Source organism: Pleuronectes platessa, chromosome 2 (genome assembly GCF_947347685.1).
Source record: "Pleuronectes platessa chromosome 2, fPlePla1.1, whole genome shotgun sequence".
NCBI lineage: Eukaryota > Metazoa > Chordata > Actinopteri > Pleuronectiformes > Pleuronectidae > Pleuronectes > Pleuronectes platessa.
In genome coordinates this window covers 13,667,843-13,691,225 of record NC_070627.1, presented here as the reverse complement: position 1 = coordinate 13,691,225, position 23,383 = coordinate 13,667,843, and the positions used below count along the sequence as shown (strand labels likewise).

Genomic DNA, 23,383 nt, shown 5'->3' with positions numbered 1-23,383 from the left:
TCTTTCTTCAGCTGTATATATATATTTAGATATATATATATATTTTATTTCATATTTTAATTGGTTGATATTCTATTTTACGCTATTTTATTCAAATTTTGTTTTTGTTTTTTTTAATTCTTGAGCATTGTTAGCAGAGAGCCTGTGACTCAAGCATTTCATTGCCAGCGACTGCATAATTGTTATCTCTGTGCATTTGATAATAAAACTCTTGAATCTCTTATGAATATAACTCACAGCTTTAGGCATTTGAGTTAGAAAAAAAACGAGTCTATAGATAACTACTTAATAATCTCAAGCTAAATGGTCCCTGGACTCATAGTGAGATAATTCTCTTCTTCACAGTGGAGACGCTGCTCTGGATTTTTATCTACAGTTCAGTGGGATTAATGAGGCACATCTCTACAGTCCACAGTCACTCAGGACAGAGCAGCTCGCCGCAGCTCCGCCTCAGCTGAAGCATTCAACACAGAAAAAGGAGGTGGACTACACGGTTCACACAGTTAGTGCTCTGGAGCTTTCAGTCACATCATAGGATCTTCTTCAGTAGAGCATGCATTTGCTTGTATATTGTATCATGAAATTAAAATGAAACATGACATTTTGGGATAAAATCGAATGCACCAGAAACAGCTCCGAGATCTTAGGATGAAACTGTTTTTGTGATGGACGGTTGTGGCACCATTTTAGCTTTGGAATAACTTTTTGCATGAACTTGTCTTTTCCTTTTTTTGTCTTTTTCAACGTGAATTTGAAGACATATTCTCAAGTGGTGAGAACACAAACGATTGGAATCGTTTCTTTACCTGATTGTTACATGTAAATCTAACTAACTATGCAATTAGCTACTGGACAACAGGAGGCTATGAAAATATGCTGAATCTAAACACTAGGCAACCATGTAAAATGTAGCTCAAAGCTGCTTCTATGATGATGGGTTAGATCTGAACTGTCAAAAATGAACGTACCTTCTGCAACTGCGTCTCCAACTTACTACACTCCTCTTTTTTCTGCTCGATAGCGATCTCCAGTGATTTGAGCTTTGAATCCCTCTTGAGGCCAGAAGACGCAAGGGATGAAGCATGTTCCTTCAGATCGATGAGATTGGACTGCAGAGGGTCAGACAGCACAGACAGACAGACAGACAGGTTCAAACCAGGCAGGCCAGAAGTGCAGTTCACAGGGCCAGAGGCGTCGGCTTAAATGTCATACAAATATTTATTGAGAGGAAGAAACAGGAGATGCAGAGAAAAGCTGAGTAGTTGTTTACAATATGTGTCCCGACATGCGACCATCTCTTAATGCACTTACCTCTTTATCTGTTAGCTCTATCTGCAGGCTGTTGACTTTCTCCTTTAGGTCCTTGTTCTCCTTCTTGTACGAATCCACCTCCTCCAGACGTTCTCTATCCTCTCTCTCTCTTTGGTCCTTTAAACGTTCTATAATCCTTTCCTAACACACACACACACACACACACACACACACACCCACAATTAAAAGTGCTTTGTGTGACTGACGTGGTCACATTGACTGACCACATGTGGTTAGAGCAGCAGTAGCCAATCAGAGACAAGGATCAACCCTCTATCTGCATTTGAGTTGACCTTTTTAGGACTTAATATTAGTTTTTGAATTACTCAAATCTCTAGAAGTAAATAAGACATGAAATAATATGTATTATAATAATAACCTGTGAGAAGATGAATACATTTCATTAGATTCCATTAAATACATTCTCTGTGCTGTCATTTGTAACAGATACGAACGAAATAATGATAAAGCAACAGAAGTGGAAATCAATCAAAAATCTAATGCAATCATAGGTTAAAAATGACTCAATTCTGAATTAAAAATTCTGTTTTAGCGAACATTGTTTCCTACTCTCACAAACCAATCAGGCTGGGATTAAGCTTCTCTTGGTGGGACGTAAACAAAAGTGCACAGGACCTCTGGAGCTCTCTTTATCTAAGAATATTTTAAAGAAGAAATGTGATCGTCTATTCTGAATTCAGTGGGAAGAGTAAGAAGTAACAATGAAACTTTTAGCAGTTAAATAAAAACAGGCCCTGACAACAAACTTTCTTCATCTCAGAGGAACAGAAACCTGTCATGAAGTGACCTCTGAAGAGCGGAAAATATTTATTTTTACAGAAACGGGTACAATCTCAAACATGACTGAAATGCAGCTTTGTGTCCTGCAGTCATGTACCTTCTCTGACAGCGCCTCCTCCAGGGTGGCCAAGGCAGTGTCTGTGTTACTGGAGTCGGTCTGCAGAGACTTGACCCTGTCCTTCAGGTTGCTCAGCTGCTTGTCTTTGTCCCGCAGCTGGTCCTGCAGATTCTCAATCTGAGGCACCACAGCCAAGAAGAGAAAGATACAAAAAAGGAACAAGCATGATGTCAAAACCAGAGTAGTATTTAAAGCTGGAGATCTCAGAAAGGTCTTGGAGGATTTACATCTGGTACAGCAGAATAAGAAGGAGAATTATATAGCAAATCATTGTGGTCATTAACAGGCTCAGAACTAGGGAGTCAACTAGAATAGGCGGATTTTCTTGCTGGGTCTTATTTTACCGTCTGTCAAAAATGATTTAGTTCTTGGCCTCAGTTTATTCTGACTGATCAGCTTGTGTCCCCTCTTTTATGATCGGTCAACCACTCAGAGCGTGTGTTGGAAAAGTCACAGCCTTTACCCTGAGGCTTCCCCTACAGCTGTCCACACAGCTGTAGTCACGCTAACAATGGTGTCAGTTTGAGTCAGAGGCAGAAATTGAACGTCAGGATAAACCTGCTGATGGACCAGCACCTCTGACAACAAGTGGAGCGGGACATTTTATTTGCCCGCTCATATTTCACACGTGCTATGAAGATTGTGGAGTGTGAGTAACCTGTGTAATCTCTCTGAAGTAAATTGTATGTAATAGGCAAGTTTTTTCAATATTTTACGTTGATTTCTCAGTAAATAATATGTAGATATTGATGAATAAATCAGATATCTGTTATTTATGAGTGTCTACAATTTGGTACAAATCCAAATAAAAATCCTACTCTTGTGATTTTTTTAAATGGACAAAAACCCTCGTGACAAACTAAAAGAAAGGAAAAAATACAAAAATCTAAACAAGGGTACTTTACAGCTATTGTAAAAACTTACTGTGTGGATCTAATTCAAATGAATATCATGGGAATGAGATAAGCGAGAAACTAAACCAAATGCAGCATCAAATGAAAGACAAATGTTTTGAAATTAAGAGAGGTGACAAAGAGAGAGATAAAAGTAGAATGATAAGGGAGAGGAGGTGTGATAGAACAAGAGAGAAAATGCAAAGAGAATGGGTGAGCATGTCAGGGTGAGAGAGAGAGTAACACTCTGTGACTATTTATAGCACAAACACACACATACATATACACACACACTTACTCTCACACACACACACACACACACACACACACACACACACACTAGAGTCAGTGAGGCAGAAATATCTTCTTGCTTGTCTTTGTATGAACACTTTCCCCCAGAGAGCGACAGAGACTCTCTCACTCTTAATGGAGAGTAACCACGGTGCTGTGTGTTTCACTGACTGGTTTAGTCCAGGACACAAGAATATCTCACTCCCTTCCTCACTTATTCTAAATGACCGACTAAACCTGCAAAATGAATAACGCAGAAATAACTGTGAGGTTGTCTTCACCTCCGACTCTCACCTTCTTCTGCAGGACATTGATCTTCCGCTCTTTGACCTCCAGCATGTCCTTCATGTCCCTGATTTCTCCAGCGAGAGTTCCCTTCTCCTCCGTCAGGTCCTGCAGCTGCTTGGTCTTCTTGTTCAGGAAGGACTCTTTCTCCTCCAGGCGCAGACGGAGAGCATCCACCTGAAGCACGACACAGCCACAAACACTCGAAACAAGTCCATACAGGGAACCAAACTTCAAATTTTACTCTAATAGAGAAAACTGCCTGACAAGAATTATTATTATGAAAACCTAAAGTTGTTATGATAGACGGAGGATGGAGATTTCGAGAATAGAGTCGGAATATTTAGAGATAATCAAGTTGGACGTTTTACAAGATAGAATAGTTTCTACTTTTTACAAGAATAAAGTCGCAATATGAGAAGGGAAAAAGTTTTGAAAACGTTTTCCATAAATCTCATAATTTCTTTCTTCAATATAACCCCAATACCCTCAAAGCTAAAAAGAAATAAATGGCTGCATTCATTAGAAGTGCTTTAAAGTATTTTTTTCATTTTAACTTTAACCACTGCAGTAAGAACACAGGCACTGAGTATTAATCAGTTGTTATAAGTTTGTGATTATCAGATTCAGAATCACTGTTCATTTGTTACGTCACAGTGTCACAGTTCAGTTAGTTCGAAGTATCCACACTGAATAAGAGCAGATGTGATATGCATTAATGAGCCTCTGGTCTGCGGCAGGCCTCTCATTTGCTCCAACTGGTTTGGGAGGGTGAAACTGTTTGTGCGGTTGTGTAATGTTAGGTTGTTTATCAACAGACCTCTGTTTGCAGGATGGCAGCACGTTGCTCCTTGGCAGTGAGAGACTCCTTGAGCACCTCGATATGCTGTTTGCAGTCAGAGTTCTGGTTGTTGAGGGTCTCTAGTTTTGTCTGCAGCGCCAGCAGCTCCGACTCCTTCTTCGACAGCTCCTGCTTCAGCTGGTCAATCTGCACGCGACATGGCAAACACACCCAATACATTAGCGTTGTATTGTTTCAGGATCGTGTGTGACGTAGAGAGAGAAAAACCTCCTTTCAGGCAGCGCAGCTTTTACACTATATTCATCAACACGCTTTTTTCGCTCATCAAAAATGCATTTGGGACTGACTCCCCTGCATTCATCATATATTATACATCTCTATTCATGATTGATGAAAAGGGGTCTAAAAATAGATAACACGAGCAACAGACGCTCACGCTAAACCTTGACACAATCACAGTTTTCAGGTGGTTATGTATCCTGAAGGCTTGATGACACAGATTACCATGTGGTCATTGGGAAGGGGCTGAACCGCTGAAAACAACTCGCTTTAACATAAACTCTGACTTTACTTGCAGACGTACATTATGCACATCACCGCCGAATGTTGGCAGCAACGAATAAAGAAATAAAATAAGATTTCGTACGTAATTAAGGAAATGTATTTTATTATGGCCCAGCATGCACTTGCTGATTTTGCCTGGTTTCTCCACACTGAGGCTTTCGGAAAAAACAGCAGAGACGCGTCTCAGATTGTTGCCAGCAAGACACTTTGCTAATGACACTAAAAGCAAAAGCAGCTAATTTAAGTTGCCTTTCAGCTTCACTTAGTATCCTGCTCCCCGCACACAGCTTTCTGTAACTCCTGCATGTTTTTTCAGTCATACTTTCACAGGACCTGCACATCTAGGTGAGCATGCATGAAGCAAACGTGTGTTTACCTTGGACTTCATGAACTTTGAGTGGTTCTTGTAGACCTCCATCTGCTTGATCTCCTCCTCTCTGTCCTCTGTGTTCAGTAAGCCGTTCGCCTTCAGCATCTGGATCTCATCCTCCAGATCTCGGATGTTGCGCTCCAGAGAGGCAATTTTGGTGTCCTGCACACAAACACGCAGAGGAGACACACCTCAAAACGCTGACTGGCATGTGCACAGCTCGCATGCTGCAAATGAACCTGAACTAGAGACGAGCGTCCCCGGACAAACAGAAAGCCACAGGAGGAGATTGAGAGGATAGAGAGGGTGCAGAGTGAGATAAAGAGTAGCTGTTGTAGCTGAGAGCAAACTGCAGCATCTGTCGCTGAAATCAGAATCTTTCTACCCAGCTCCTCGCAGCAGCACAGAGGATTAATCACCATTAGGAAATACTGAGCGCACATCCAGCACGGAGAGATTAGCCGGACCGGAGAGAAACGTGTGGAGGCAAAGGAAGAAAAGTAAAAAGCTGTAGTTGCTTTCGCCGTAGTTGCTTGCCGATCAATGCAGAAACCGGTCTCTGGACTGCGACTAAGAGTGCAGCTTTAGCTTCATGGCTTTTTAAATAAATAATACAACGTCTTTAAGATTAGCCATGGTCCATCTCCCTCTCCAGCAGAGCACAGAGCAATCTTTCTTCTTCCTGTCGCTCTCTCTCTGTCTCCCTCTCTCCCTTTTTGGGTCCCTCCTTCTCTCCACATAGTGGCTCTGAACTTATGAACTTGTGGCCATTAGCTGGGTCAGTCATCGCCCCCACTGCAGAGGAGCCTGGGTAATGTGTCGTAGGGAGGAACGATGGACAACCAGAGGAGCATCTGAGGGTTTTAATCATATATGCGTGAGCGGTGTGTACATGTGCATGCGCTTCGCCCTGTCGCTGCATCTCATCTCTGTCTCCATGTAACGGGACCAACGTCTGTGAACTAACATTGTTGCGATAGACACAAGACAGCGTACCTTCAAAAAGAGGGAGGTTTTTATTCCATCCACAAGAAATCACTGGTACATCGACCTGCTCAGTAAACCTTGCTTTTTAGCTCTCGTTCCCTGTATCTGTGTCTCTCGTCCTGTCTCCCTGCATACTGGCCTTTCCCTGTCATAAACAACCACACCTGTTTCCATGGTAGCAGCAGGGCGGCTATATGCTGTGCACTGTCTCTGGTGAGTGAGGATCAGGAGAGGGCGGGAGGGATGTAGGGGAGAGACGGAGGGAGGGAGGGAGGGTGGGGATAAATTCATGCTTCCATCAGCACCAACAGAGCAGAGGGAGAGAGGAGAGGGGAGAGATGCAGGGTCTTCCTGCACAGGAGGAGGAGGAGGAGGAGGAGGAGGAGGAGGAGGAGGAGGCGGGTCTTCCCTTCCCTTGCTATGTACGCTGATGCAACAGGATCCCCGAACACAGATGTCACATGACCGCGTTGGAGGGGGGGCTGAGGCCCGCACCCAGCCAAGTGAGTGGGGCTGTGTCAGCTCAACGATGATGTCATGATTTATTTTGAGGAAGTGATGTCAGGCCTCTGCAGTGAGGCTGGGGGAGTCTACAGCGGCTTCACAGCGACATGCTGCTGAATCCAGCTGCCGCACAACAAGTGCTGATCTGAACAGGCATATTATATATATATTTACATACGCCCTGGCAGCTGCTTACAGAGTTGAATATCAATGTGTAGAAAATGAGGATAAATAAATCACGTCTGATAATGGTGGTCGGGAATTGCAACACATCATCTTAAAATGAATATGAATTTTTGTCCCAATAGTTAAATGGCTTTTAAATCTCCCTTGAAGCTTCAAAGTTACATAAAATATTACAATAAAAAGTTACATAAAAAATATTACAATCCATTCTTACACTATTTGCTTTGGAGTGAATTATTCAAATCCAAGATGCAATTTTAAGACCTGCACGATCGGATTACATCAAACAGAAAAGACAAAATATCATGTACTTCATTTTTCTGTAGTTCAGCTCTGATATATATATTTAATCATCCTCAGAATCTTTACACAAACAGATGCACAGTCTGTGATGTTTGCAGATAATCTGTAAAGTTGAACAATGTAATTATAAACACTTGATGTGTCATGAATCCAGTGTGTTGCAGTTTGGTGCGACTGACTTCTGTACCTGTTCGGTGATCAACATAAAAAACTAAATGTTCTAACAGTAAAATGTGTTCTTGTTCATGTTTACACAACTGCTTTGTGACACTGTGTGTGTGTGTGTGTGTGTGTGTATGTGTGTGTGTGTGTGTGTGTGTGTGTGTGTGTGTGTGTGTGTGTGTGTGTGTGTGTGTGTGAGAGAGAGATATGTGACAGTGTTGACTATTGACTCAGCTGCTGCCGATCACAATGACAACAACAGAGCGAGTGAAACATCAGTGAAGGCCTAAATTTAGAAACGCAGCAGTGAAGTACAAGATCACATTCACATGAAACGTCATAAATGAAATGATTGCAGATGGATAACAAACGTAATTATTATTAATTAAAGAAAACTTATTTAACGATCATCTTTTCTTTTTCTGTTGAGTGCTGTATTTGATTCGATTCTTACTTTCATCTCGATGATGGTCTGCAGGGCCTTGGTTTTGCTTGGATCTTGATGAAGCTGATTTCTTCTGTGCAGTTCCTTATAGAGAAGACACAATGTTTGCAAAAATCTTTGTGTTTTTTAGTTCATCTTAACACATAACACTTCTGAGGTGCTCTGCAGTTTCCGGTTTGCCACAGTTTAAGCAGTAGAGTGGAGCATATGGATTTTGTGACAGGCAGTGTTGCCCTCTAGTGACTACAACATATAAAACAGTTTTATCTCTAACAGTGACTTCAGTTGGCTCCGAAGGTTTGAGATGAGAAAGGTACATATAGATCAACATAACTTAGGTCACAGATTACAGTACCTCTCGTAGATGGATGTTCTCTTTCTCCTTCTGATCCAGGATGACCTCCAGGTGTCCCAGCTGGGCCTCTGCATCAGCAATTCGCCTGGCTCTCTCCTGCTCTTCCTCCTCGCACGCCCTGCCCGAGGGCAGCCCTTTGCTCTGCAGCATCTCCAGCAGCTTCTTGATGGACTCGTCTCTGGCACCCAGGGTCTGCTTCTGTGTCTCGATCCTCAGCTCCATCTCCTCCAGCGTCTTTCTCAGCAAGTAGAGCTCCTTGGCCTGCCGGTCGTGTTCCGCCTGCAGCCGACGGAAGTTCTCTTCTGTCAGCTCGATGGTGGTGAAGTGATCGGAGCGGTTGCCGCCCTCCTGCTGCAGCAGGTGGTTCAGGTCTCGCTGTGTGCGAAGCTCGTCCTGCAGAGCCTGGATGGTCATCTGGAGATGCTGATGAACACACACACACAAACATGCATGTATACACATACACACACCAAGGCGCAATAATCCTTGAAATCAATTTAAGGAATAAACACAAAAAGCTTCTCCCGATAATACTACACATGAACGCACTTCCCAAATGCTGTTTCACATGTTTCTGTGGGAAAATGCTACAGTGGGTTAAACATGGGGAAACACATGACTTACCTCAAGATAAATTTACAAGTAAAGAGACAGTTAACAACTGATATTGTCAAATGACTGAAGTGTTTCTTTGGTATCAATGTGAAATAATCAATCCTTTTTATTATCCTGGAACGAAAAAGACAATCTGAGCATTACAGTAAGAATGTAACTACTTACTGATAAAATATATTGATGATTGAAATAAACTAGAGTTGTCAAACCATACACTTTTTAGTCGGCTGCTCTGTGCTTAAAAAATTAGCAGTATTAATTGGAGTTGTTAACTTTCTAATCAAAGCAGAAGACCACCCTTCAACACAGGACAGGTCTTTGTTCTCTAATAGGCTACACCATGAATATTGTGATTATACCGATACTTGTGTCCAGAGGGGTTGGAAGCAGTCCAAATTTGAATTGATTCGGTAAAAGCTCAGAATTCAGTATCGGTACATTACGGTACTTCTTTCTGTACTTGGCTCGCTCTGTAATACCAGAAAAATGTAATTTCACCTCCTGGAGTAAAACAGATGAGTTAGCTAGCTCTGTTAGCGACGTGAAACAGTGCCATATTGTACGGACGTAATTCGATCAGTACCCTTAAAAGTGTTTAGTACACAAATACTGGCTACAAATACTGTACATATATTGTGCCGTTACCGTTGGTGGAAGTGGGCACTTCTTGGACGGTAAAACCAGAACCTACAATACACACACAGTAGAGAGGAAGTCATATCCAGATAAAGGGAGCAGGTTTGTGAATCTGTGTGTGTCCGGAAAAGAAAATAAATCACAACACACACTATTTGTTCTAACATATTAAATTGTGTGTAGTGGTGTCGGTTCAGGGTTTAGGGAAACAGAGTTAGGACCAAGGGGCCAGTTTCTGTCAAAGACTGACTTGGGCTCAGTTTTCCTGTTGAAATGTTCATCTTGCAGAACTCTCCAGAGAAAAATAACAGATCAATCCATGTCCAGAAAATGGCCCAGTAAGGATTTAAAGGAGCGGAAAGAGTTTCTTACACTGACATAACATTTACAGGCCGTCTGGGATTGATGGGTTTGGGATACAACAGGGAGAGGGAGCACCAGATGTGTCCGGTTCGAGATAGTCAAACAAATTGATCCAGTTCTACAGTGTTTGTGGGGAAACATAGGAGGGTTGACAGGACGAGGATACAGTGGCCGCGACGTCTCACATAGGTGCATTAATGGAAAGCACGAATGCAAAATCCACACAATGGAAACACAACCACAACCAACAGATGTTGACGATGAAACATGCAGAGTTACTTACTGGTCAAGTGAGCTGTCGTTTGTGAAGACCTGAACAAACCAATCTGCGCTTAAATTGAGATGCTTGTCTATTAGAGGTGTTACGGTACAGGTTCTTTTTTTTTTTTTTGCATGATCCCATCACATGTACTGTAACATATCATATAGACTAGCATCTCATTTTCAGCTTGTCACTCACTTCTGCTGTGGTTGTGAGTCCATTGTGTAGCTTTTGCATTTATGTTGAGTGTTTTGCAGTTGTGTTGTGGCGTCTGTGGTTCTGTTGTGGCTTTGGTTGTGTTGTGGATTTGCATTTGTGTTTTCCAATATTGGGCTTTTGTGAGGCATCTCGGCCACCATACGACCACACTATGATGCTGGAAATCTTTGACTTCCTCTTGGGGGGTTTCATGGGAATCATAGGAGAGGTGGCTGGTAAGGTACAAAGGGATTGCCAGGTGTCACGCCAAATACACGCCACCCTGAAAGGGACTCTATGTTGTGCACGCAGAACGTGGTGCAAACATAGGGACAAACCTTGGTTCTCCTGGCATCAAGCAGCTGCAGAGAATTGGCAGAATGAACAGAAAAAAACAAATGTCTGGTAAAAACAGGGCGTCAGAGCGTGATGCAACAGCGACGGATGATGAGAGACACTTGCAAGTCTGTGTCTGTTTTCAGGCCTTGGTCAGTACATTTCATTCACAGTGGCCCTTTGTCAAAAAAGCACACATGTTTGTTTGTTGCAGCAGGAGAAACACACGTGGAATCAATACACTCAATAATGATTGTTTCCCATATGAGATCCAGGGTCTGGCTTCTGTCCCTACTTACTGTCATGACTTCCTGGGACATAAGGTGGAACCGAGCCTCCGTCAAGAAGGTTATGTTTTCATCTGTGTTTGTCAGTTTGTTAGTTAGGGGATGAGCTATCGGTCAGGAAAGATCCCAATACATTTCACGGCAGATCTGGATCAGTGGGCAGATCCAAGAGACTTTCGTTGACATTGTGAGACCGAGGGTCAAAATGTCTGCCATGAAAAAAGTCGATACACTTACAGACAAACTATGACTTTATCAAGATGACCTTTCTGGAGAGAGATGAATAAAAGGTTTGAAAAAGCTTTAAAAGGGCTCCAATCAATCACTGCAAGACCAGAAAATTAAGCGATAACCATAAATGATAAACCATTTATGTCATTCTTCAAGCACCTCAAATGTGAATATTTTCAATTGTTCTTGTAAAAATGAATATCGTTGGGTTTGGATGGTTGGTCAAACATCTCTCTCCTATGGAGATTAGCAGTGTATCAATACTGAAACATGACAAATGCTGAAACAGAAATCTGAATCTGTTTTTCATCCCTCTAACATTTTTGTTGCACTTTCACAGTGCACAAGGCGTGATGCTGTCATGTGAAGCATGTGCTCTTCTGGCCATGAGAGGGCAGTGTTTGTGATAGCAGGGAGAGCTGATGAGTTTTCAGACTGCGAGAAGCTGCCATCTTCAACAGTTTGTGTCACACTCCCTCATGTGAGTCACAAGCATTTGGTCCAACACACAAGACGACTCATACAATTAACATTCACACTGAGTGACTCAGCGTAATCCTTTCATTTGCATGCACATGCCATCAATTACTCACACTTCCATAACTTACCAGGCCAGGATCTACACACAGTCCGAACGAAAAACGTATTGACTGTTCAACAAGGCTTTCTCCTTTATGTAAGGAATTATCTTTGTAAATTTATATATGTAGATCAAAATAATTTAATATAGCCTTCCTGACTGGTTTCCTCCTACATAATTTATTCAGAAAAACAATCATCAAGAAAAGATGAACATGTTGGAGCATAAATCCATGAAAATATCGGCGTGCTGATAGCTGAGCTCTGACACTGCACCCTCTCCCTTTTCATCAGTGCTTCATCCCTTTGCCCTGATCAATAGTCTGCTGTCTTGAATTTAAACTGCACGAGGCACTCCAATGATTTTCATTTGCATAATTGCACTGTGGGTAAAAGTGACTATATGGCCCTTCTTCCCAAATCCTCCTCTCATCCACAGCAAAACTCTAGTTCCTATGAGTCGGTCATGACTCAGCGGATACGAGCTGTGGTCCCCAATCTTCTCTCCTGCTACATATCCTCAAAATGAGCTTTCAGAGGTTTCAAGAGTCAAGGAGAGACATTGTTTGTTTGGCAGAAACAAAATAACAATAAGCTAGGTATACTAACATTTACATAAATCACAGATCCAGCAACAGACCGGTTTCATAGTCTCTTGGTATGTTTGCAGCCCTGTAAACCTTAACTTATACACAACAAAGCTCAGAAGCTACATGTTTAACATCTTCACCATCATAGTCTGAAGTGATGTCCTGTTAAAGGTTTACCTTGTGGAAGACTGAGACACAAAGCTGGTGACATTCATTTATTTTTTCAGGCACAGAGACAAGCAGTGTGCACCACCTGGTATATTGTGTGTGTTATATTGTATATGTGTGTTAGAGAGAGTGGGTGTTCCAGATGGACAGCTCCAAACCACTGAGTCAGAGGAGCCGTTCGTGATCTCTGCTGTACGTCGTGACGGCTGACAATATGCAATTACACCCACAGCCATGCCAACAAACATGGCCTTTATTCATCTGCATTCAGCTAAAAGAGTGCAAGAGAATGGTGTGAAGGCAGAAATCTGAGAGTCAGAGCAGCAGAAAGGAGTAACAAGATACAAAATGATATTTTTACAGTAGTTTTCATTGTTCATCCCGGTGTGCAGAAAGTGATTTCTGATATATTTTTTTTAACTGTTGTTTATCATCTGAAAAGTATAGGACGTGTCTTGGCAGATACTCTGAGCTGCTCTTATAGAACAGAACAGCCGACTGTAATAGTTGAACATTATTCAGCTTGATGAAGCCAAAGACCGGTCCCTATGCGTGGGCCTCCCTTCAATTAATCAATGTCACTCACACACACACACACACACACATACACACTCCACACATTTATCACTTCAGCATTTACAGCATTAATTCTGGAAAGGCCTGCATTTGTATTATTCTACTGATACTGTGATAATAAAGATGGTGATGAATCAATACCATTATTATTGCATTGATACTATAATATGACAAGTCTACAGACGCAGAAGAACGATCCTTCATTGTTTAACCATGTTTACTCACACTGGAAATTTGACCTCAGTATTTAACCCACCGACACACCTGCAGCTGTGGTCGGCTGTTCTGTCACTCTTCTCTTGCCAGTCCAGGTCCCAGCACAGTTCCTCTGACCTCAAGGTCCCCATGCATCACATTTCTTTGAACTAAATGCCAGTATCAGCATATGGTGCATATACTGGAACTGTTTGGTTCTCGCATTTGCACAAACACCAACCACATGGTTCAAAATATTATTCTTGATTCTAGAAATATTGAATGCACAGTATGTCATGTGACTTCTTCCTACAGCTGACAGCCTGCAAGTCAGAGCTTCAGACCAAGAGTAATAAACATCTTGATTGCCCTCTGGTGGCTGGCTGCAATACAGGTCTTAAACTCCTGTCTCCTCCATGTTAGCAGATTTCACTAGAGACCAACTATAGATTCAAAGTACATAATGCTAAATAATTTGTCATTTTCGGTAGGTCTTCTCACACTAATGTATGTTCAAGTGCTAATTTTTGTTCTAGTTCGATTTTGATTATTTATTTGATGCTATAAAAACAGAGTGGAACTACAGGATTGACAGCTGAGGCTGACTCATGATCGAGCTTGTATATGGCTGGGACTTCGTTAAAGGGTCAGAATCACTACTGCTCAGACACTAGCTCTAAATGATGTCATCAGTGCAAGATGGCAGCACCCGTTTCCAAGATATTTTGGCTTCACTTTCTGATTGGGAGGAAGTGGAGACACATCATCTCTATATACAGCCTATGCTCACAATGCTGAATCACTAGTGACAAGTATAGACGTTGTCTTTCACATCAAATTATTATTAATTTAGATTAGACTATGAAATCATGTCAAATAGAGTCATCTGTGTCCCTATACTGTGTTTACATACAATTCCAGAAAGTACAAGTTGCAGTGGGAATGTAGGGATTCAACGTCTTGCCCGCTTTTGTCACATAAATGAAGAATATACTCTTCACCATTGGATTCATATGGATATTTCTTCACTGTTGCCCCTGCTCTGAATTAATCTAAAACTGTGCCGTTCTGGATTAAAAGACACCAGTGGACTGGAACAAGTCTTATCCCCTTTGCTTTGTTCTTCCATTCTCCATTCCCATCTTAATCTTACCAGCCTTGCTCTCTGTAAATGACTTACTGGTCCTCATTTCATCTCAACAATATCACATTAAATGAGGAGAGGGACTCTTCATTTCTTCACCTCCCTGTCCTCTGGTTGCAGCAGCAGCCATCATATGTGCTTAGATGAGGGGGTGTTTCCAACAGACAGGATCCACGGGCACTTTGATTGTTCACATGATACTTCCTGTGTCCATACGGGCTCACTATGTTATGACATTACTGAAAACATCAATACCTCTGCCCATCACGTCCTGTATACATGACAGCTGCAGCTTTGCTTGACTCTGACAAAACAGATCTAGACATCAACATTCTCCATTAAAGGTTGAAAAAGCAATTTGAACACAATGTTCTTTTCTTCAAATTCAGAAAATATCTGCCAGCTGTCTGTTCTGTCTGTGCCCTGGATGGAACAGCTTGTGGACAGGAATAGGAGCCGTGTCCATGAATAAGACAAGGGGAAAACAAAATCAGGGAAGACGGGCAAAGGGGGCATTAAGAGTATGAGACATGTTGTTATCTATAGTAGAAGAGTTGCCAGCATCACAGTTTGCAGCTGTGCTGGCTCTGAGAAGCTGCCTCGTCCTCTCTGCAAGTGAGCTTTGAGGCAGCAACGTTGACATGAAATGTGCAGATAGTTTTACAGACACCTAAATAAACCACACAAGCACAGTAGGCTAGGTTTAATTTATTTGGATTAATGCATAATTCAAAATTCTAAGACTGCTACTGTTAGCTAGGCTACAAAAGTCCTCTCTTCTCTGACTATAGTTAAGTTTGCTAATGTTTTCTCAAGGTGTGGTGTGGATGCTGTGTCAGTTAGTTGTGCTTAAGGTAAGTCTTTTTGTACAATAGTTCACTCTACCTTTGAAGTGTTCACCTCTCCCACACACAAAACAGACTGATGATGACTAAACCTCTGCACTCGCATTTTTAACTGGCAAAACAACGAAGCGGGGAAAAACCTCTAATCACAAATGCTAACATTTCCATCAGCGCACACACACCTCAGACTGTACGGTCAACACATATCCACACAAACATGCATCCTTATGCTCCCATATGCTGTACGCCCAACCCCCAGCCCTTTGCTGAGACCCAACAGTCCCGCTGTGTTCACATGTTCTCACTTTTACTGCTCATTGACGTGGAACAATCAGAAGCTTACAGTACAGACAAAGCGGAGTGATACGGGAAGCTCAGCCTCCATTTTGGGGGTTGCGTTGATGAAGGCTGACTGGGTGGCTAAGCAGCAGTGGTCATGACTCAGTCAGACATGCTACGCTCTAGCTCACTCACTTGCCTCCAGCGGCTGCTGTCCAGCTTCAGCATGACAAGAAATTCAGCTGAAGTCAAACTGTTCTGTTTTATAACAGACGCCAGCTACACAGTCTATAAAGGTGTGCCACACAAAACAGGCCTAGTCCATTCATTACATTTAGTCATAACCTTTGACTGCAAGCAGGAGTTGGTATTTCGCTCACAGTGGAGACTGATACCTGAATGGTTTCATTCTTTTCCGGAGACGTGGTATAAAAAAAATCAGCATCAATTATTCCCAGATCCTTTTTTTTTATAAATAATGCATGGCATTTGCTCGAGCCAATAGAGGCCTGGGGCACCTGATGCCATTGTAAAGGGTGCTAGAAGACAGATGTAATGATGGGCCTGAAATGACTCCATTATTAATGAGACAATTTGCTCCTCAGTCAGCCTCTCAGCCAGCCTGATGGGTGTGACCAAACCACCCCACTGTAAGTAAACGCGCTTACGTAAAGATGCCTCATAGCGCCTGAAATCAAGAGAGAAAAGAGCATTTTCAGTTACAAGGCACAAACTCTCCTCTCTTTATAGTGAGCACAAAAGCCCACACTGCACAGCCTCAGCCTCACATCATGCCGGACACATTCAGCTCCTACAGCGTGCGAAGCCAAGCTAAAAATATTCTTTACACAAAGAATCACTCTGAGTGGTTAATCGCACTGAACATAAGGGATAAGTGAAATGATGAATGGCTCTGGTCCTGTCAGTGGCAGCGCTGCCTTGGCTCGAACGGACTCTTTCTTTTCCACAACACTGACCTCATACATTTTCATGAATCATACAGATATAAAAAACTCAAAGCACTGTTAGCCGCTCTTCGGGGAACGCCACCAGGTAAAATCATGGGATTGTGAGAGCTCGACATTGTTCCCTTTAGCGGAATGACACTACTTCAGGGACAAGCTGCGAAACTGAAGCCTCTTCAAACATAACAAGGCTAAAATCTATTCAGGGAACCTTCATACCCACAAATCCAGGCAGGCGTGCACAGGGACAGGCGGGTCTCAATTAAGGGTCACATTAATGGTATCCTGCTATGACCTTGAACAGTAGAGTGACAGCGTCTGCCGTTTTGAGTAATGAGTGGCCTACTGGCTGCTCTGTGTCAGACAACGATGCTCAACCCCGACGGACAGAAACGCAGACTGCCACAAGACCACGACCAGCTGGTCAAATTCAGCCTTTTCACGTTGCTCAAGGCCTCCTGCATTTTGCTGCATCATGCCACCACAGCCTGTCTCAAGAAACAGCTTCATCCAGCCAGTCGAGGAATACGCTGAGCCGTTCCACAATCTATACCTCGTTGTCTGTTGTGCACTTTTACTTGTAACAGAAATTTCAAACTAAAACAAGAGATTTATATACAAACCTTCGGCTTATATTTGCTGTGATATACTGTGCATTTAAAAAATAATGTATTATTATTATTAAGTGGTGCTGCCATCATTATAGAGTTTTTTTCTCTACACTGTCGCTAAGTGTTTGCTCATAGTGGGACCTGTTGGATTTCTCTATAATATAAAATGTAAGGTCTTACTATGTAAAGTGCCTTGAGATAATATTTGATGTGATTTGGTGCTATACAAATAGATCAAACTGAATTGAATTGTCAGTACCACATTTTCTGTCTGTTGATATTTTTTTGACTTTTTTGTTGGATTAAAACTCCGATGAAGACAAATGAAGATGGAGAGAAATGGTCATTGTCTGAATAAGTAAAGGAAAGACAGATGGGGAGAGAGAGAGAGAGAGAGAGAGAGAGAGAGAGAGAGAGAGAGAGAGAGAGAGAGTATGAGACAGATATTGAGTGTTTAAGTGTCCTTGGCATTTGTCTCTGGGCCTTGCGCCCACTCTTGTCAGTAACTGATTTAACTGGGCCACGACTACACCCACACAATGAGGAAAGCAAAAACCTTTCGACATCTTACTCTCTGTGAACAATCCGAAATAAAAAGTTAAAAAAATAGACGAAAAATAAAGCGTTTATGTGTTCAAGCTGCAGAAATCTTTAATTCACGTGTTGGCAGTGTCATCATCTTTTCATTCGATCACTAAACAATTGAGAGTAGGTTTGTATTGAGGAGAAAATATGAAGGTTTCATATAAGGCACAAGGCTATGCATATTGGCACGTGTTTCAAAAAGCAAGATTCGAGAAAACTACATTAAAGGGTTTTGTATTTCCTGTGGCTCAAGTGGTCTCTGACATTGATTCTGTGTCGGAGTTCTGTGCGAAGAGAGTGTGTGTTAAATATTCATGTGCACAAAGAACTCTCTCAAGAAAGGTTTCCACAATTACTTAAAAACATGACTGACTGCAGTAATTCTGTGAACTGTCGGGCCGGGGATGACAGTGGTCTACTGCACATAAAGAAACAACACTTAAAATAAAAAAAAACAGAGAGGGAGGAAACAAGCAGCAGCTGAAATTGACTGCAGTAATGGGTGGATTAGCTCAGAGTCTCACCTGGTTCTCCTCATGGGTCACTCTCATCTGCTCCTTCAGGATCGATGTGCGGGCAGCCTCCTCTTTCCTCATTATTCTCTCTTTCTTCAGCTCAGGACTCCAGAAGCTCTTGATGCTGTTGGTGGACGATCCCAACTTACTGTCCTTCAGGTCAAGCTCCCTGCGCAGCAGATCATTCTCCCTCTGCATCTCCCTGAACTGGGCCTGTATCTCCAGCAGCTCCCCACCACTGCTCCGCACCGCCTGCCTCAGCAGGGCAGAGGGCACCCCCTGGTGGTGGTGGTGGTGGTGGGCGTGCAGCATGGAGAGGGAGCCCAGGTCACTGTAAGACAGAAGGTCAGCGTGGGGCAGCCCCACGGAAGCGATGTTGGGACTGCTGCCCATGGCTGTGACGCGGCCCCCGTACATGGCCCGGCTGGTGGCGCGACCCAGAGTCATGGTGCCCTTTGGGTAAGTGGCAGTGGAGCCCACGCCCTCGTGGTCGCTAAGGTACATGGGCCCTGACGTGGCGTAGGCAGCGTTGAGGGACTGGATGTTCTCCATGGAGAGCGTCTTGCCCCCCGCACCACCCCCGCCCCCACTGTTGGCCCTCCGATGGCCCAGTCTGGGGGACCTTGGCAGGCGCGGGGACCGTGCGGGGCTGCTCTCTATATGGCCAACAGCTCTGGCACTGCCGTACATGTCCTGTGGATCGGCGGTGTAGCCACCAGAGGGTCCTTAACGGGGGCACGCTGAAATGAGAGTGCTCTCTGATCCACACATGGGAGACTTATTTCATGCCTTAAAAGTTGGAACACTCAAAGTCAGATCTGAGGAAACAGGAGAGAAGCACCTGTTAGACTCAGTAAAAAAACGACGTTCCCTTCAAAAACTGAGCTGATGTTTGTCCTGTAAAATGTAACACAGTAAATGTATATATAGTTCCGTTACTTTCAGGACTGTATTAGTCAACACTAGCAGCAAAATGTCATATTTTATGTCCCACAAGAATTTCCCAGCATCATCCTGGATTTAACACTGACCAATATTTATCCAAACACCATTAATTCTGCTGATACAGTCGGGACAGAGAGAGCAGCTTTACAACCACAGGGTGCATCAGCTAAATTATGGACTAATTAAACACATGATACGCTCACTATGCAGTATATAACACATTTAACTGTTCTGATCAATGATGCCCAGCTCCTTCGGAGAGGAGTAAATAAATACATTCATGCACTATTGAATTCATTAGATGCTAAAGAAACTGGTTCTATTGTAAATTAATCATCTGAAGAAACATACAGGTTTAATCATTCTTATGCCATTATATTGATTATTGGTTATTTAAAAGCAAAGGGTACACTGTTACAGTGAATACACAGCACTGTTAAACCAAGCAATGCAATTAAGACAATATGTGTAACTCAGATCAATAAAAATTATTTATGAAGGACAGTTCATGTAATTAGGCCCATTGCACTTGACATCAAGAAGACCTCTGCTGCATTGTATCACAACACTTACAAATTAAAACAGAGAATAGACTTTCAGTGATTTAATTTCTTCTATAGTGTTGAAATTCACAGTATAACTGTGCAGAAGTCTGGTTTGAGTACGCATTTATACTGAGGTCATTCTTTGAACAAAGGGAAAAAACATATAGAATTTTGCGTACAGATCTTAAAAGGTAGGTAAGTAAATATTATATTAAGCCGCAATTTAAATTAAAATTGTGGATCTACTTCTGTTTCAAAAAGAGAAACGGATATGAGATGCTAAATTTTTTATGTGTAATTATGCCGTTGTCATTTCTTGCCACTATGTCACTAAATATATTACAGAGTATATGATTTATTAAAGCTAGACAGTGCCATTATTAGACAATGGGCGATTTTTTTAAGAGAAAGATGATTAACAACAAACGTTGACTGTTTAAGTCACAGACTTTGTGACTGTGCAGATGAATATTGGACCATGTGAGGGAATAAAATAGATTCTTCAATCAAAGTGAGCTACAGTAGTTTCTCTCCTCTAGCTCTCAGGCCCAGTTGCCATGGTAACTATGTCTGGGCAAACACTGATAAAGCACCTCAGTAGCATAACTTTCCAAAAGGAAATATCCTATCCAAAAGACCATGTGACGCAGGAGTGACAGTGTGACGAAAAAGTCTGGAGGCTTTATACGTGCTCTCTCTCTCTCTTATTGTCCAGAAGTTTTTTACTTTGTGTAAATTATTTTAGTTTTAATTTGAGGGACAGATGAAATGAGGATTCATGCCACAGAGACGAATGTGTCCACAGGTCTGCTCTCAGTGTATGAAGACTTCTGGATCCTCATCTGTGAGGAACACTATGCCAGGGGCGAATCACTGCAGCCTGGCAGAGGAGATCACATGGGACACTGTCATCTCAGTTCGCCATATTAAGTAACAGGTGCCTAGAAATAGGATGGGGCTCTAAATATAAATATAATTTCATATTTTATGTTTGATATGAAACAGCAGAACAAATCAGGCTTGTACAGTGCGTGTCTCCAAGATTCTAAGTTCATGATGTAGCCTATAAACAATAATCCCTCTGAGAGAGGCATGGCAAATGAAATTCAAATTTTTAATATGCAGACATTTGCAACAACAAACACTGCTGCTCTTATCATCAGTGGTCAGCAGGTCTGTGAGGTCTGGCTCTGTCAGTGCTGTCTCTGCTCCAAAAGCAAAAGTCGCACTGGGCAGCACAAACAAAACAATAAAAAACATCTTATAATAAAGGATAACTTATTATTTATAGTATAATATACATCTTGAAACCTGGTTTGGTTTTGAAAGCATTCGGGAATGTTTAATTTAAATTGATTTATACTCTTTTTAATTGTTTTACTCTTGTTTTTAGTCATTTTAAGCAACTTTGGGTCAGTTTTTGTTTGATTTTGTTTGCCGTACTATATATGGATTCATCATTTTTTTAACTTCCTCCGTATCACCACTGATTCACCAGTGATCCGGCCGTGACTCTTCGGCTCCTGTGCTTCATCCTTGCGTCATCTTTTATTCTCTTGAAACTTGAAGAACGGATTCAAGCTGACACTAGCTGTGATTCACCTGTATAGATGCATTTGTTTCAAAAAAAATTATGTCAAGTGTGCAGTGCTGGTGGGCCAGTGATCTGGGACAGGTGCCATGTGACCAAAACATCCCCCGTGCAGGGAGATGTTTGCTGCATCTCCTCCCCCTCACCTCCGCATTTGTCCTGCCAATCTACACTGTCAGCTACTGTATCTATAACAATGGCTCATATGACAGAAATGTGTTTTGCTATATCAGGTCAAAACTGTAATAAATTATTTTATGATCAGTTTTTCTGTCCATCCGGAGGCTACACTCCCACACAATCACCTTTTAAAGATTGATTTCCTATTGTCTTGGAACATCAGGATGAAAACAATAAATTCATTGTGGTTTGAACAATTGCATTGAATAAAGTCAATGTCTTTCTATATTTTTTATGATTCATTAATTAAACATTAATTCCCTTCAATGCCAGAAAATACTGAAAATGCCCAAGGTGCCTTTAAATTACATGTGTTGTCTTAGTCATATAATCACTATATACGTATTTAATTAAACATCCCAGTAAAAGCTGCAAATTCTTTCATTTTTAGAGCAAAGGTCAACATAGAATAAGTTCACTGTAAATGTAGTAGAATGTCTGTTTCCTCACTAATCAGTTATTACATCTTCAGCACTATCACAGTCGTCATCAATACGTTAAAGAAGTCTCTTATACACAGTTGTGTTCTACTCCCGTTCATCTGACTTTTTAAGTAACATTAAAACATTTTATTCTTTTGATTACACTGTTCTATATCTGCATTTCTTATATGCACTGAAGGATTTCACCACTGTATCAGATCCACAAAGCCCTGCAGCACAATGCTGGCTGCTGGGCAGAAGGATGTGACCAACGTGTTGTAGGCTCTCTGCAGAAACAGTGATAATGTTGGAGAATCACAGGTTGTGCCAAATGAAGAGGTCAGTTACAGCACTTTATTCTACTCCCACTCTCTCCTGCAGTTCTTAGATAATCTGAGAGAAGGTGCAGTTAATGGTGCTAATGCATATTTTAACACAGTAACCCACCCGCTGTAGGCTGTTATGTGTAGTTTTATAGAGCGTTATCTATAGAGGTATTGGGGGGTTGTAGCCCCTCCAGTCAAAACCAAATTTTAAAACATGATAAAATGGTGGTCTTCTCAATTTTATTTAATCTGCAGTACAAACAAGGAATAGCCTTGCTAACTCAGATTTCATGTAGCTATTTGGCTACTAGCTGGTTGCTATTAGCTGTCATGTATGACATATAAATAGTGATTGTATCTACGGAATATCAAGCATAAGAAATAATCATTTAGAAACTATCCGGAGTGTTTGACCTCAACCCTCGACCAGGGTTCAAGTTATGCCCTTCATAGTTTCTCACATATTTTTTTTCCCCATGGACCTTTTTCTAAATACTGACCTAAGCTGTTGCTGTGATTGATTTCTGAATAGTCACACTGCTGATGTTACTCAGGTATTAATTACAGTAACCAGGCCCTGACAGGAAAAGCCAATACAGGCCCCAGAAGAAATGATCACTGGTAATTCAAAGAGCGGTGGTGTGGAGACAACGGATCCAGAAGAAAGAACGATTTCACCACAGGTGTGGTTGAGTCTGTCAGTGAGGTCGAGGAGACATTAGTTCTCTATGAGGCACTCGTGACATTTTGAGAGGCAGCAGCATGCCGGCATTTTCTTCTTCTGGAGTGGATAAAACCAAGGGTCTTTAGAGTGTCTGAGGTCAGAGCGCATGTCTGGAGCTGACAAAGAGGAGATCTCTATAAATAGCCTATACAATAGCTTGATAATGGAGAAATTTCATGTGAAAAGAAGGAGCCTGGTCTATATACCAGCCGGCTCAGTGCGGCACAGTGCCACCTAGGTAAGTGCAACACATGCAGCCTCCTCATCCTCATCTTGTATTCTACTACAGAGCC

General features: G+C 42.0%; 1 protein-coding gene across 1 annotated transcript in view; it reads right to left on the bottom strand.

Moving 5' to 3' along the window:
• Positions 1–19,047, bottom strand: part of erc2 (ELKS/RAB6-interacting/CAST family member 2) — a 29,577-nt gene extending 10,530 nt beyond the window's left edge. The window contains exons 1-9 of the mRNA XM_053446337.1: positions 18,367–19,047; positions 8,378–8,800; positions 8,032–8,106; positions 5,442–5,597; positions 4,520–4,687; positions 3,709–3,876; positions 2,210–2,347; positions 1,312–1,452; positions 969–1,109 (exon numbers count right to left, since the gene is read on the bottom strand). Coding sequence (XP_053302312.1) covers positions 969–1,109; positions 1,312–1,452; positions 2,210–2,347; positions 3,709–3,876; positions 4,520–4,687; positions 5,442–5,597; positions 8,032–8,106; positions 8,378–8,800; positions 18,367–19,047 — 2,091 coding nt within the window. The remainder of the gene's footprint in view (positions 1–968; positions 1,110–1,311; positions 1,453–2,209; positions 2,348–3,708; positions 3,877–4,519; positions 4,688–5,441; positions 5,598–8,031; positions 8,107–8,377; positions 8,801–18,366) is intronic.
• Between the last annotated feature and the right edge of the window lie 4,336 nt (positions 19,048–23,383).